Source organism: Carcharodon carcharias, chromosome 5, assembly GCF_017639515.1.
Source record: "Carcharodon carcharias isolate sCarCar2 chromosome 5, sCarCar2.pri, whole genome shotgun sequence".
Taxonomy (NCBI): domain Eukaryota; kingdom Metazoa; phylum Chordata; class Chondrichthyes; order Lamniformes; family Lamnidae; genus Carcharodon; species Carcharodon carcharias.
This window is the reverse complement of record NC_054471.1, coordinates 12,044,156-12,057,369: the sequence shown is the minus strand read 5'-3', so window position 1 is coordinate 12,057,369 and position 13,214 is coordinate 12,044,156. Positions and strand designations below refer to the sequence as shown.

At 53.9% G+C, this 13,214-nt stretch overlaps 1 protein-coding gene across 3 annotated transcripts in view; it reads left to right on the top strand.

Annotated features, from left to right (window-relative positions):
• The first annotated feature begins 756 nt into the window (after positions 1 to 756).
• Positions 757 to 13,214, top strand: part of lbr (lamin B receptor) — a 63,298-nt gene continuing 50,840 nt past the window's right edge. Inside the window, exons 1-2 of one of the 3 annotated variants that reach the window (XM_041187806.1) lie at positions 757 to 898; positions 11,380 to 11,547. In XM_041187806.1, the coding sequence (XP_041043740.1) occupies positions 11,383 to 11,547 (165 nt within the window). In that variant the 5' untranslated portion in view covers positions 757 to 898; positions 11,380 to 11,382. Of the gene's footprint in view, positions 899 to 1,005; positions 1,052 to 1,720; positions 1,825 to 11,379; positions 11,548 to 13,214 lie in introns of those variants that run through there. The other 2 variants (XM_041187807.1, XM_041187808.1) reach the window with 2 other exon arrangements.

The following is a 13,214-nucleotide window of genomic DNA, read 5'->3' as shown; positions in this document are numbered from 1 at the left end:
GCTTCCCTCAGGAAGATGGAAGGCAAGATTTATTTGGTTTAAAGCAAAAAGTTCTGTTGAAGAGTCACGTGGACTCGAGGCGTTGGCTGTGTTCCTCTCCGCACATGCTGCTGGACCTGCTGAGTTTTTCCAGGTATTTTTGTTTTTGTTTAAGATTTATTTGGTGTTGGCAATTGGTATCGTGTTGGAAGTAGCAGAACTTTTGTCATTTAATTGCTCTTGTCCTCCACCTTAACACAGACCTTTCCTCTTTTGTTCTTTTTCCCACGTTTCACTTGCTTAAAATCTGACATTTCTAACTTTTTCAGTTGATGAGCAGTCACTGACCTGAATCTTAACCCTGATTCCCTTCTCCACAGATGAGTATATCCTGCATTTTCTGTTTTTATTTCAGATTTGCAATATCCTCGGTATTTTTTTTATTGGAAGAGGTGAACCTGGTGGGGTGTGTGTTCAGTGGCTGTTTTCTTTTCACAAATAACTGCTTTATCTGATTATTTTTCTCTCTGATAAGGAAAGTCAGTACAAACCTTTACCGCCTTGTGGCTAACCTCCCTGTCGAGGAAGAGGTTACATTTTCGAATGACGCCTGTCAGTCAGTCGGTCGATCGGCCACTACCTAAACCTTCTCCGCCAGGAGTTTTTTTTTTTGGCTCCGCCATTTTGTGGTGGCAGTTATGGAAAGTGCTGCGAGAGCGGCCCGGATCAGCCAATCAGGGGGCGGCACGGCCGTTCAAACTCTTCCCTCTGGACCAATGAGGGACCTTGGCGCCTGAGGGGAGCTCGCGAGCTGTGGCGGCGGAAAACAAGAGCGTTCGTATTTTTTTTAAAAAAACCGCCTTTTACTCCGCACGAGAAAACTTTATTTTTTTTTGAAGGAAAGACTTCAAAACTTAAGGTAAGTTACCGTTTTCCGTCATGTTCTGAGGTAAAGACGGTGGGTTTAGAAGCGAGATTTATTGTTTTTCAAACTTGTTTTTATTTGACGTTTTGAGAGGCGGGGGGGTGGTGGGGGGACGTGTTTCCTCCTGTCAAGCTTCTTCTTCGCACGGTGGGTGGAAATAATTAAAGTTACGCGTATAAACAAGTTAAGCCAACGGATGTCTTCTGGTTTTGTGTATAAAGATGCTTGTCGAGTTTTAATTCCTCCCGTTTCGCGGTAGCTGTCGGATTTAGGTGTTTTTGATCAAATTACCTCCTTGTGAGCCGCGATACTCCAGTAAAGTCTTTAAAATCCTGACTTCTCCCTCCAGTTTGAGCGTCAGAATTAAATGCCTTCGCCATTTGTAAACCTATTTGCGCTTTCCATTTTAGTTGAAAACTTCTGGCTGAAATATATATATATATATATATATGTACTTATATCGATGTCGGTGCATTTTTCCCCCCCCAAATGTTGCAAGCGAGTGATCTGATAAAAGCCGTTGGCCTCTTCTTCCCTGTTTAGAAACGTTATTCTGGATTTCTCCTTCTTGTTGTTGTTTGTGTTTGTGTTAAACGTGGTTTTTACCTTGTGTTTATTTTCGGTGGTTTGGGGCAGTAATTCTCCCCTCGGCTGCCAGATAACAAGTGTATATGGGGAGGCGCTTCCTGTGCTTCCAGCTGTCTGTCACTCAACAACCAGAGCATTTCCCTGCTGTTCAGCAAAATGTCATTTTAACACTTGTTTCTAACAGGTTTTTCAAAAGATTGTAATTGAGGAACGAGTCTTTTATTTGTGATTGACCTCTCTGTGTGTGTGTGTGTGTGTGTGTGTGAAGAGTTCATTTGCTTTAAAAAAGATGTATTTTTGGATGTCAGGGAAATGATGGAGTCAAAAAGCAGGTAAAATTTAATTGCTACCTTTTAATTGATTGTAAGATTTGTGCACCGGAATCCGCTTTCCTATTCTAGTTTTTGGCAAATGTTTGCAGTTTTGTGGGGAAGGAAGGTACGGCTGGTATGAGGCTCCAGCTGGTGCTGGGTTTCACTTTTGCCAAGGCTGTAATTAGTATGAAAGAGCAGTTGGTGTTTGCGGGTAATACTTGGTGTTGCAGGGTTGCTTTGCTCCACAACTTGATGCTGTTTCTTCTGTCTTTGTGCGCAGGCTGTGGTGTTTAAATCTGTTTGGCCTCATTAGTTGTTGTGCTGAAATTAAATATTGATGTATAATTTACCCTTGTTTCTCATCTCTTTCCTGACCCCACCCCACCCCACCCCACCACGTTTATTTGTGTCCAGTCTTCCCTGTTTGTTAAGTAATGTAATAAAATTGTTGTGACTGGGAAAATCTGTTTGAAATTTGGTATTTGTTCTGTTCATCATAAAGGCATAAGTGAATGGAATGCATTAAATTGCATGAAATGCACCAAAAACAACTTCTACAATATCCAAGTGGCATGACTATGAGCCCCTGACAGGGTAATGCCATGGGAGGTGATTAACTAATTGAATCCCAATAAAGATTTGTTGGTATGAGATGTTTTATATTGTCCACTTTGGATTTGGTTATGCAGAGAAACTCATGGATGCTGATTGTTGTTACTTCTATAACACTATTAGCATAGTCAAAACACCCCACAGCACTTCACAGGACCATAATGAGACAACATTTAGTTCCTCCTCTTTCAGGTACTCTGCCTTCCAAAATTCCTAACCCAACCCTTCAGAACCCATCAACCTTTCTACTCTCTTGCCTCCGTCCCAGGCTTACCTCTCTCTTCCTTTTATGCCTCTCTTGGTATTCTCTGAAGTCCTATCACAGCATTGATTGCTGCTTCTTCACAGGTAGCGGACCAAACTGCCCAGCCCTACTCTCTCACCAGTCTTCCCCAACATGCTGGCTGGGGGCTGATCTTGCCAATCTCCTCCCTGCCCAGTTTACCTTTCCCAATACTGAACCTGTGAACTCTGCTAGTGTGCAACCATCTCTGCATTTTCACCCAGAATGTCTGTACACTGGTGGATAAAACCCTTACAATCCATGAATTTATTGTGAATTATTGCATCAATATCACAGCCTTGATGGTAGTAGCAATCACAGGTAAGGCCATCTCTGATCATTAATCTCTGAGCTCATCTTGTCCATGAGACCCATCTACTTTATACACACTAAGCTACAGACCGCTCACACTCTCTCTCTGTCTCTCACCCCCCCTCTCTGTCTCTCTCCCCCCCTCTCTGTCTCTCTCCCCCCCTCTCTGTCTCTCTCCCCCCCTCTCTGTCTCTCTCCCCCCCTCTCTGTCTCTCTCCCCCCCTCTCTGTCTCTCTCCCCCCCTCTCTGTCTCTCTCCCCCCCTCTCTGTCTCTCTCCCCCCCTCTCTGTCTCTCTCCCCCCCTCTCTGTCTCTCTCCCCCCCTCTCTGTCTCTCTCCCCCCCTCTCTGTCTCTCTCCCCCCCTCTCTGTCTCTCTCCCCCCCTCTCTGTCTCTCTCCCCCCCTCTCTGTCTCTCTCCCCCCCTCTCTGTCTCTCTCCCCCCCTCTCTGTCTCTCTCCCCCCCTCTCTGTCTCTCTCCCCCCCTCTCTGTCTCTCTCCCCCCCTCTCTGTCTCTCTCCCCCCCTCTCTGTCTCTCTCCCCCCCTCTCTGTCTCTCTCCCCCCCTCTCTGTCTCTCTCCCCCCCTCTCTGTCTCTCTCCCCCCCTCTCTGTCTCTCTCCCCCCCTCTCTGTCTCTCTCCCCCCCTCTCTGTCTCTCTCCCCCCCCTCTCTGTCTCTCTCCCCCCCTCTCTGTCTCTCTCCCCCCCTCTCTGTCTCTCTCCCCCCCTCTCTGTCTCTCTCCCCCCCTCTCTGTCTCTCTCCCCCCCTCTCTGTCTCTCTCCCCCCCTCTCTGTCTCTCTCCCCCCCTCTCTGTCTCTCTCCCCCCCTCTCTGTCTCTCTCCCCCCCTCTCTGTCTCTCTCCCCCCCTCTCTGTCTCTCTCCCCCCCTCTCTGTCTCTCTCCCCCCCTCTCTGTCTCTCTCCCCCCCTCTCTGTCTCTCTCCCCCCCTCTCTGTCTCTCTCCCCCCCTCTCTGTCTCTCTCCCCCCCTCTCTGTCTCTCTCCCCCCCTCTCTGTCTCTCTCCCCCCCTCTCTGTCTCTCTCCCCCCCTCTCTGTCTCTCTCCCCCCCTCTCTGTCTCTCTCCCCCCCTCTCTGTCTCTCTCCCCCCCTCTCTGTCTCTCTCCCCCCCTCTCTGTCTCTCTCTCCCCCCCTCTCTGTCTCTCTCCCCCCCTCTCTGTCTCTCTCCCCCCCTCTCTGTCTCTCTCCCCCCCTCTCTGTCTCTCTCCCCCCCTCTCTGTCTCTCTTCCCCCCTCTCTGTCTCTCTTCCCCCCTCTCTGTCTCTCTTCCCCCCTCTCTGTCTCTCTTCCCCCCTCTCTGTCTCTCTTCCCCCCTCTCTGTCTCTCTTCCCCCCTCTCTGTCTCTCTTCCCCCCTCTCTGTCTCTCTTCCCCCCCTCTCTGTCTCTCTCCCCCCCTCTCTGTCTCTCTCCCCCCCTCTCTGTCTCTCTCCCCCCCTCTCTGTCTCTCTCCCCCCCCTCTCTGTCTCTCTCCCCCCCTCTCTGTCTCTCTCCCCCCCTCTCTGTCTCTCTCCCCCCCTCTCTGTCTCTCTCCCCCCCTCTCTGTCTCTCTCCCCCCCTCTCTGTCTCTCTCCCCCCCTCTCTGTCTCTCTCCCCCCCTCTCTGTCTCTCTCCCCCCCTCTCTGTCTCTCTCCCCCCCTCTCTGTCTCTCTCCCCCCCTCTCTGTCTCTCTCCCCCCCTCTCTGTCTCTCTCCCCCCCTCTCTGTCTCTCTCCCCCCCTCTCTGTCTCTCTCCCCCCCTCTCTGTCTCTCTCCCCCCCTCTCTGTCTCTCTCCCCCCCTCTCTGTCTCTCTCCCCCCCCTCTCTGTCTCTCTCCCCCCCTCTCTGTCTCTCTCCCCCCCCTCTCTGTCTCTCTCCCCCCCTCTCTGTCTCTCTCCCCCCCTCTCTGTCTCTCTCCCCCCCTCTCTGTCTCTCTCCCCCCCTCTCTGTCTCTCTCCCCCCCTCTCTGTCTCTCTCCCCCCCCTCTCTGTCTCTCTCCCCCCCTCTCTGTCTCTCTCCCCCCCTCTCTGTCTCTCTCCCCCCCTCTCTGTCTCTCTCCCCCCCTCTCTGTCTCTCTCCCCCCCTCTCTGTCTCTCTCCCCCCCTCTCTGTCTCTCTCCCCCCCTCTCTGTCTCTCTCCCCCCCCTCTCTGTCTCTCTCCCCCCCTCTCTGTCTCTCTCCCCCCCTCTCTGTCTCTCTCCCCCCCTCTCTGTCTCTCTCCCCCCCTCTCTGTCTCTCTCCCCCCCTCTCTGTCTCTCTCCCCCCCTCTCTGTCTCTCTCCCCCCCTCTCTGTCTCTCTCCCCCCCTCTCTGTCTCTCTCCCCCCCTCTCTGTCTCTCTCCCCCCCTCTCTGTCTCTCTCCCCCCCTCTCTGTCTCTCTCCCCCCCTCTCTGTCTCTCTCCCCCCCTCTCTGTCTCTCTCCCCCCCTCTCTGTCTCTCTCCCCCCCTCTCTGTCTCTCTCCCCCCCTCTCTGTCTCTCTCCCCCCCTCTCTGTCTCTCTCCCCCCCTCTCTGTCTCTCTCCCCCCCTCTCTGTCTCTCTCCCCCCCTCTCTGTCTCTCTCCCCCCCTCTCTGTCTCTCTCCCCCCCTCTCTGTCTCTCTCCCCCCCTCTCTGTCTCTCTCCCCCCCTCTCTGTCTCTCTCCCCCCCTCTCTGTCTCTCTCCCCCCCTCTCTGTCTCTCTCCCCCCCTCTCTGTCTCTCTCCCCCCCTCTCTGTCTCTCTCCCCCCCTCTCTGTCTCTCTCCCCCCCTCTCTGTCTCTCTCCCCCCCTCTCTGTCTCTCTCCCCCCCTCTCTGTCTCTCTCCCCCCCTCTCTGTCTCTCTCCCCCCCTCTCTGTCTCTCTCCCCCCCTCTCTGTCTCTCTCCCCCCCTCTCTGTCTCTCTCCCCCCCTCTCTGTCTCTCTCCCCCCCCTCTCTGTCTCTCTCCCCCCCTCTCTGTCTCTCTCCCCCCCTCTCTGTCTCTCTCCCCCCCTCTCTGTCTCTCTCCCCCCCTCTCTGTCTCTCTCCCCCCCTCTCTGTCTCTCTCCCCCCCTCTCTGTCTCTCTCCCCCCCCTCTCTGTCTCTCTCCCCCCCTCTCTGTCTCTCTCCCCCCCTCTCTGTCTCTCTCCCCCCCTCTCTGTCTCTCTCCCCCCCTCTCTGTCTCTCTCCCCCCCCTCTCTGTCTCTCTCCCCCCCTCTCTGTCTCTCTCCCCCCCTCTCTGTCTCTCTCCCCCCCCTCTCTGTCTCTCTCCCCCCCTCTCTGTCTCTCTCCCCCCCTCTCTGTCTCTCTCCCCCCCTCTCTGTCTCTCTCCCCCCCTCTCTGTCTCTCTCCCCCCCTCTCTGTCTCTCTCCCCCCCTCTCTGTCTCTCTCCCCCCCTCTCTGTCTCTCTCCCCCCCTCTCTGTCTCTCTCCCCCCCTCTCTGTCTCTCTCCCCCCCTCTCTGTCTCTCTCCCCCCCTCTCTGTCTCTCTCCCCCCCTCTCTGTCTCTCTCCCCCCCTCTCTGTCTCTCTCCCCCCCTCTCTGTCTCTCTCCCCCCCTCTCTGTCTCTCTCCCCCCCTCTCTGTCTCTCTCCCCCCCTCTCTGTCTCTCTCCCCCCCCTCTCTGTCTCTCTCCCCCCCCTCTCTGTCTCTCTCCCCCCCCTCTCTGTCTCTCTCCCCCCCTCTCTGTCTCTCTCCCCCCCTCTCTGTCTCTCTCCCCCCCTCTCTGTCTCTCTCCCCCCCTCTCTGTCTCTCTCCCCCCCTCTCTGTCTCTCTCCCCCCCCTCTCTGTCTCTCTCCCCCCCTCTCTGTCTCTCTCCCCCCCTCTCTGTCTCTCTCCCCCCCTCTCTGTCTCTCTCCCCCCCTCTCTGTCTCTCTCCCCCCCTCTCTGTCTCTCTCCCCCCCTCTCTGTCTCTCTCTCCCCCCCTCTCTGTCTCTCTCCCCCCCCTCTCTGTCTCTCTCCCCCCCTCTCTGTCTCTCTCCCCCCCCTCTCTGTCTCTCTCCCCCCCTCTCTGTCTCTCTCCCCCCCTCTCTGTCTCTCTCCCCCCCTCTCTGTCTCTCTCCCCCCCTCTCTGTCTCTCTCCCCCCCCTCTCTGTCTCTCTCCCCCCCCCTCTCTGTCTCTCTCCCCCCCCTCTCTGTCTCTCTCCCCCCCCTCGCTGTCTCTCTCCCCCCCTCGCTGTCTCTCTCCCCCCCCTCGCTGTCTCTCTCCCCCCCCTCGCTGTCTCTCTCCCCCCCCCTCGCTGTCTCTCTCCCCCCCCTCGCTGTCTCTCTCCCCCCCCTCGCTGTCTCTCTCCCCCCCCTCGCTGTCTCTCTCCCCCCCCTCGCTGTCTCTCTCCCCCCCCCTCGCTGTCTCTCTCCCCCCCCCTCGCTGTCTCTCTCCCCCCCCCTCGCTGTCTCTCTCCCCCCCTCGCTGTCTCTCTCCCCCCCCTCGCTGTCTCTCTCCCCCCCCCTCGCTGTCTCTCTCCCCCCCCCTCGCTGTCTCTCTCCCCCCCCCTCGCTGTCTCTCTCCCCCCCCCTCGCTGTCTCTCTCCCCCCCCCTCGCTGTCTCTCTCCCCCCCCCTCGCTGTCTCTCTCCCCCCCCCTCGCTGTCTCTCTCTCCCCCCCCCTCGCTGTCTCTCTCCCCCCCCCCTCGCTGTCTCTCTCCCCCCCCCTCGCTGTCTCTCTCCCCCCCCCTCGCTGTCTCTCTCCCCCCCCCTCGCTGTCTCTCTCCCCCCCCCCTCGCTGTCTCTCTCCCCCCCCCCTCGCTGTCTCTCTCCCCCCCCCTCGCTGTCTCTCTCCCCCCCCCTCGCTGTCTCTCTCCCCCCCCCTCGCTGTCTCTCTCCCCCCCCCCCTCGCTGTCTCTCTCCCCCCCCCTCGCTGTCTCTCTCCCCCCCCCTCGCTGTCTCTCTCCCCCTCGCTGTCTCTCTCCCCCCCCCTCGCTGTCTCTCTCCCCCCCCCTCGCTGTCTCTCGTCCTCGCCCCCCCCTCGCTGTCTCTCTCCCCCCCCCTCGCTGTCTCTCTCCCCCCCCCTCGCTGTCTCTCTCCCCCCCCCCTCGCTGTCTCTCTCCCCCCCCCTCGCTGTCTCTCTCCCCCCCCCCCTCGCTGTCTCTCTCCCCCCCCCCTCGCTGTCTCTCTCCCCCCCCCTCGCTGTCTCTCTCCCCCCCCTCGCTGTCTCTCTCCCCCCCCCTCGCTGTCTCTCTCCTCCCCCCCCCTCGCTGTCTCTCTCCCCCCCCCTCGCTGTCTCTCTCCCCCCCCCTCGCTGTCTCTCTCCCCCCCCCTCGCTGTCTCTCTCCCCCCCCCCCTCGCTGTCTCTCTCCCCCCCCCTCGCTGTCTCTCTCCCCCCCCCTCGCTGTCTCTCTCCCCCCCCCCTCGCTGTCTCTCTCCCCCCCCCTCGCTGTCTCTCTCCCCCCCCCTCGCTGTCTCTCTCCCCCCCCTCGCTGTCTCTCTCCCCCCCCCCTCGCTGTCTCTCTCCCCCCCCCCTCGCTGTCTCTCTCCCCCCCCCTCGCTGTCTCTCTCCCCCCCCCCTCGCTCTCTCTCTCCCCCCTCGGTCTCTCCCCCCTCGCTGTCTCTCTCCCCCCCCCCTCGCTGTCTCTCTCCCCCCCCCTCGCTGTCTCTCTCCCCCCCTCGCTGTCTCTCTCCCCCCCCCTCGCTGTCTCTCTCCCCCCCCCTCGCTGTCTCTCTCCCCCCCCCTCGCTGTCTCTCTCCCCCCCCCCCGTCGCTTGTCTCTCCTCCCCCCCCCCTCGCTGTCTCTCTCCCCCCCCCTCGCTGTCTCTCTCCCCCCCCCCTCGCTGTCTCTCTCCCCCCCCCCTCGCTGTCTCTCTCCCCCCCCCTCGCTGTCTCTCTCCCCCCCCCCTCGCTGTCTCTCTCCCCCCCCCCCCTCGCTGTCTCTCTCCCCCCCCCCTCGCTGTCTCTCTCCCCCCCCCCCCCGCTGTCCTCTCTCCCCCCCCCTCGCTGTCTCTCTCCCCCCCCCTCGCTGTCTCTCTCCCCCCCCCTCGCTGTCTCTCTCCCCCCCCCTCGCTGTCTCTCTCCCCCCCCCTCGCTGTCTCTCTCCCCCCCCGCTCTCTGTCTCTCTCCCCCCCCGCTCTCTGTCTCTCTGCCCCCCCGCTCTCTGTCTCTCTGCCCCCCCGCTCTCTGTCTCTCTGCCCCCCCGCTCTCTGTCTCTCTGCCCCCCCGCTCTCTGTCTCTCTGCCCCCCCCGCTCTCTGTCTCTCTCCCCCCCGCCTCTCTCTCTCTCTTTCCCCCCCGCCTCTCTCTCTCTCTTTCCCCCCCGCCTCTCTCTCTCTCTTTCCCCCCCGCCTCTCTCTCTCTCTTTCCCCCCCGCCTCTCTCTCTCTCTTTCCCCCCCGCCTCTCTCTCTCTTTCCCCCCCTCCTCTCTGTCTCCCCCTCCCAGAATTGTACTTAAACTTGCATCAACTGGATCCACTGCCTCCACAGTGCTTCATGTTCGCCCAGTCTTGTGTTGCTAGATCTGTTTGAAATATATTGTATTTACCATAGTGGTAGTGTCACACAACACGACGGAGGGTATCCTCAATGTGAAGACAGGACTTTGTCTCCACCAGGACTGTGCAGTAGTGTCATGATTAGATGTCTCTGCAGCAGGCAGGTTGGTGAGGATAAGGTCAAGTATGTTTTTCCCTCTTGTTGGTCCCCTCAATACCTGTCGCAGTCCCAGTCGAGCAGCTATTTATTTTAGGACTTGGCCAGCTTGTTCTGAAGTGGTGCTGCTGAGCCACACTTGGTACATCCTGTGCTTCCTCCAAGCCTCCCAACTGGTGTTCAACATGGAGGAGTACTGATTCATCAGCTGAGGGGGTAATGTGGTAATCAGCATGTGGTTTCCTTGCCAGTGTGCCTGGTGCCATGAGACTTTATGGGGTGAGAAGTCGATGTTGAAGATTCCCAGGGCAGCAGCTCCCTCCTGTACATTGTGCCTCCAGCTCTGCTTTTTAAAAAATCATTCATGTGTGTGGGTATCACTGGCTAGACCATCCCTAATTGCCCTTGTTCAGAGGGCATTTAAGAGTCAACCACATTGCTGTGGGTCTGGAGTTACATGTAGACCAGACCTGGTAAGGATGGCAGATTTCCTTCCCTAAAGGGACATTAGTTTTACTGAATTCAACCCGGGCCCCTGGAGCATTTCCCCGGGTCTCTAATCATGTGACAATACCGCTTCGCCATTGCCTTCCCTGATTTGCAGTGGAGTTCCCCAGGGGCCAGTATTGGAACCCTTGCTTTTTCTGATTATATATTAATGTTCTAGACCTTGGTTTGCAGGGAACAATTTCTAAATTTGCGAATGATACAAAACTTGGAAGCATTGCAAATTGTGAGGAGGATATTGTAGAACTTCAAAAGAACATAGACAAGTTTGTGGAATAGATGGATAGGTGGCAAGTGAAGTTCAATGCGGAGAAATGTGAAGTGATACGTTTTGTTAGGAAGAACATGGAGATTCAGTGAAATAAAGGGCACAACTCAAAGGGGATTCAGGGGCTGGGTGTATATGTGCATAAATATTTGGAGGCGGCAGGACAGGTTGACAGCAATTAATAAAGCATACAGTATCCTAGGCTTTATTAATAGGGATATAGAGTACAAGAGCAAGGACGTTATATTGAGCTTGTATTAGACACTAGATACCCTCAGCTGGAGTACTGCTTACAGTTCTGGGCACTGCATTTTAGGAAGGATGTGAAGACGTTAGGGAGAGTGCAGAAGACGTTTACAAGAATGATTCCAGGGATGAGAAACTTCAGTTATGAAGATAGACTGGAGAAGTTGGGACTCTTTTCCTTGGAGAAAAGGAAGACTGAGAGTGGTATTCAAAATCACAAGGGGCCTGGACAGGGTACATGGGGGCAACTGTTTCCATTGACAGTAGGATCAAGAGCCAGGAGGCACAGATTTAAGGTGATTGGTTTAAAAAAACGCAAAAGCGATATGAGAAAAAAAATTCACCCATTAGTGGTTAGGGTCGGGAATTTACTGCCTGAGAGTAGGGTGGAACCTCATTCAACTGGACATTCAAGAGGGAATTAGATGATTATTTCAAAATAAACAAGTGCAGGGCTACAGGGGAAGGCAGGAGAATGGCACTAGGTGAAATGCTTATTCACAGAGCCAGTGTGGATAAGATGGGCCAAATGGCCGCCTTCCGTGTTGTAACAATTCTGTGATTGTGTATCACAATTACCTGTCTTTTTACTGCATTGATAATTTGCACTTTGCTACATAAAATGTGTGTGTAGTAAAACAGACATCAACTTTTTTATATTAAGGTAATTTGTCTGGTGCAGCAATGCTGTGACCTGTGTTCCTTCAGATATTGTACTCTGCATTCTTCAGGAAGAAATGAATGCTATGATCAATAGCCAGCCAGCCTTTATTTTTATGTTATCTCCTTGTCTGCCTACCACAAATGGACTAAAGTATACGTTTCCCTTACAGAGAATGCCAACCAAAACATTCTCAGATGGTGAAATGGTAATGGGCCGTTGGCCAGGTAGCCATCTGTTCTATGAGGTACAAGTGACGGGTTACAACAAGAGCACCCAGCTGTATGCAGTCAAGTACAAGGATGGCACTGAGCTGGACCTGAAAGAAAGTGATGTCAAGGTAATGTCGGTGACTGAAGACTTTTTAAGATATAAAGAAAATGTTCTTGGGTTATTGCATGCAGTTGTGCTGTAGCTGTCTTTCATTTCAAATTCTTGTTCCTCCTACCCCCAGATTCTGTAAGTATGAAATACTTTGAGTAATGCAATTGATTGTGTTTCATCATTTGAAGAGAATCTGGCCAACAATTAGTTCATCACTGTGCATGATACATTTACCTGCTGTGGAAAGTAGCCCTTAAGTGGATTTTATTTCCATCTTTCTCCTCTTCTGCTGGCTTGGATCTCCTGTGCTGCTTACGACCTCTTGTATCACCTACCTGGTAATGTGCTGAAGCAGGCCCACAGTACTGTGGCTTTGATTATTAAACCTCTTTTGGCAGGGAAAACAAAATTCTTTTGGAAAGAATCTGTAACAACAGGAAAACATTTTCGGTTTAACAAGTCCATCCCTTTTTTGATCCCAATCATGCCAACCAACACTTATCAATCCCATCTCTATCCAGAATGGATATGGTTGGCACTTGAACCTATTTATACTGTTTGCTTCAATGGTCTTTTCTGATCTCTTGCACTTGCAAAAAGTTAATTGTGACTAACTCTTCCTTAATCCCTGCTTACTATCCATCAACTCCTTCAAATATTCCCCCCCACCAAATAAACCTTCTAAATTGCTTCCAGCATTTTCCGTACAGCCAATAAACTTGTTTATAATTTCTGTCTTCTTTCCATCAAAGCTAGTAGGCATTACAATCAGACACCCAGCAAAGAGCTGTTATGAGTTCAACAATTCAGTAGGGGTCTAAAAAAATGATTGGGGAAACACACCTCTTTTTGGGAATTTTTATTTTTATTGTGGCTGTTAACTGGTGAATTTCTTGACTCTGTTCATTCTGTCCCAGTTGTCTAAAATAGTGACTTGAGATTGTTCAAGTGCTTTACTGATATCTATACTTAAGATACAAAACCAGAAAAATGCTGGAAATGCTCAGCAGGTCAGGCAGCATCATTGGAATGAGGACCAAAAATTAGCACGTCACATCTTGTGGCTCTGTGTTCCATCTTCTGCGAATGCTGCTTGACCTACTTAGTGTTCCAGCAATTTCCTTTTTTTTTGTTTGAATTCAAGCATCAGCTATATTCAGCTAAGCATCAGCTATATTAAGCTAATAATACCCACCTTCAACTTTTTCTTCCATTCTCTTCCTTTATTAAAATTGCTAATTAAAAAAAAATCCTCTTCACTTATCTCCGCAAGGTACTTATTGCTTGGATAAGCAGTACCAATTGCATTTCGATTTTTCACCCAAGTGGCTTTCCTTCAAGTGTAAGCTTTGACTGTATCAAATTGCTCAGTTGTAGGAGGCAACACAGCCAAACCAGCTTCTGTCATTGCTCTATGTCCAAATATATGAACTTCTGCAGGAATCTCTTAACAGTCCTGTGCTTGAAACTACAGTGTTGATCATAAATTAGTCTAAAATTTTGAAGGCAATGAATCATTTGAACGTTATCAGCAGTTTCTTTAACTTGTAGAAAGTGTCCACATAAGGGCCATAGGATGAGAATTACAAAAATAGGAAAGACCACCTTTGTGGTAGGGCAGATTTCCAAAGGGGAGAAAAGATTAACTTGGTGTGAGAGGGCTTTATGAGATTGAATGGGATC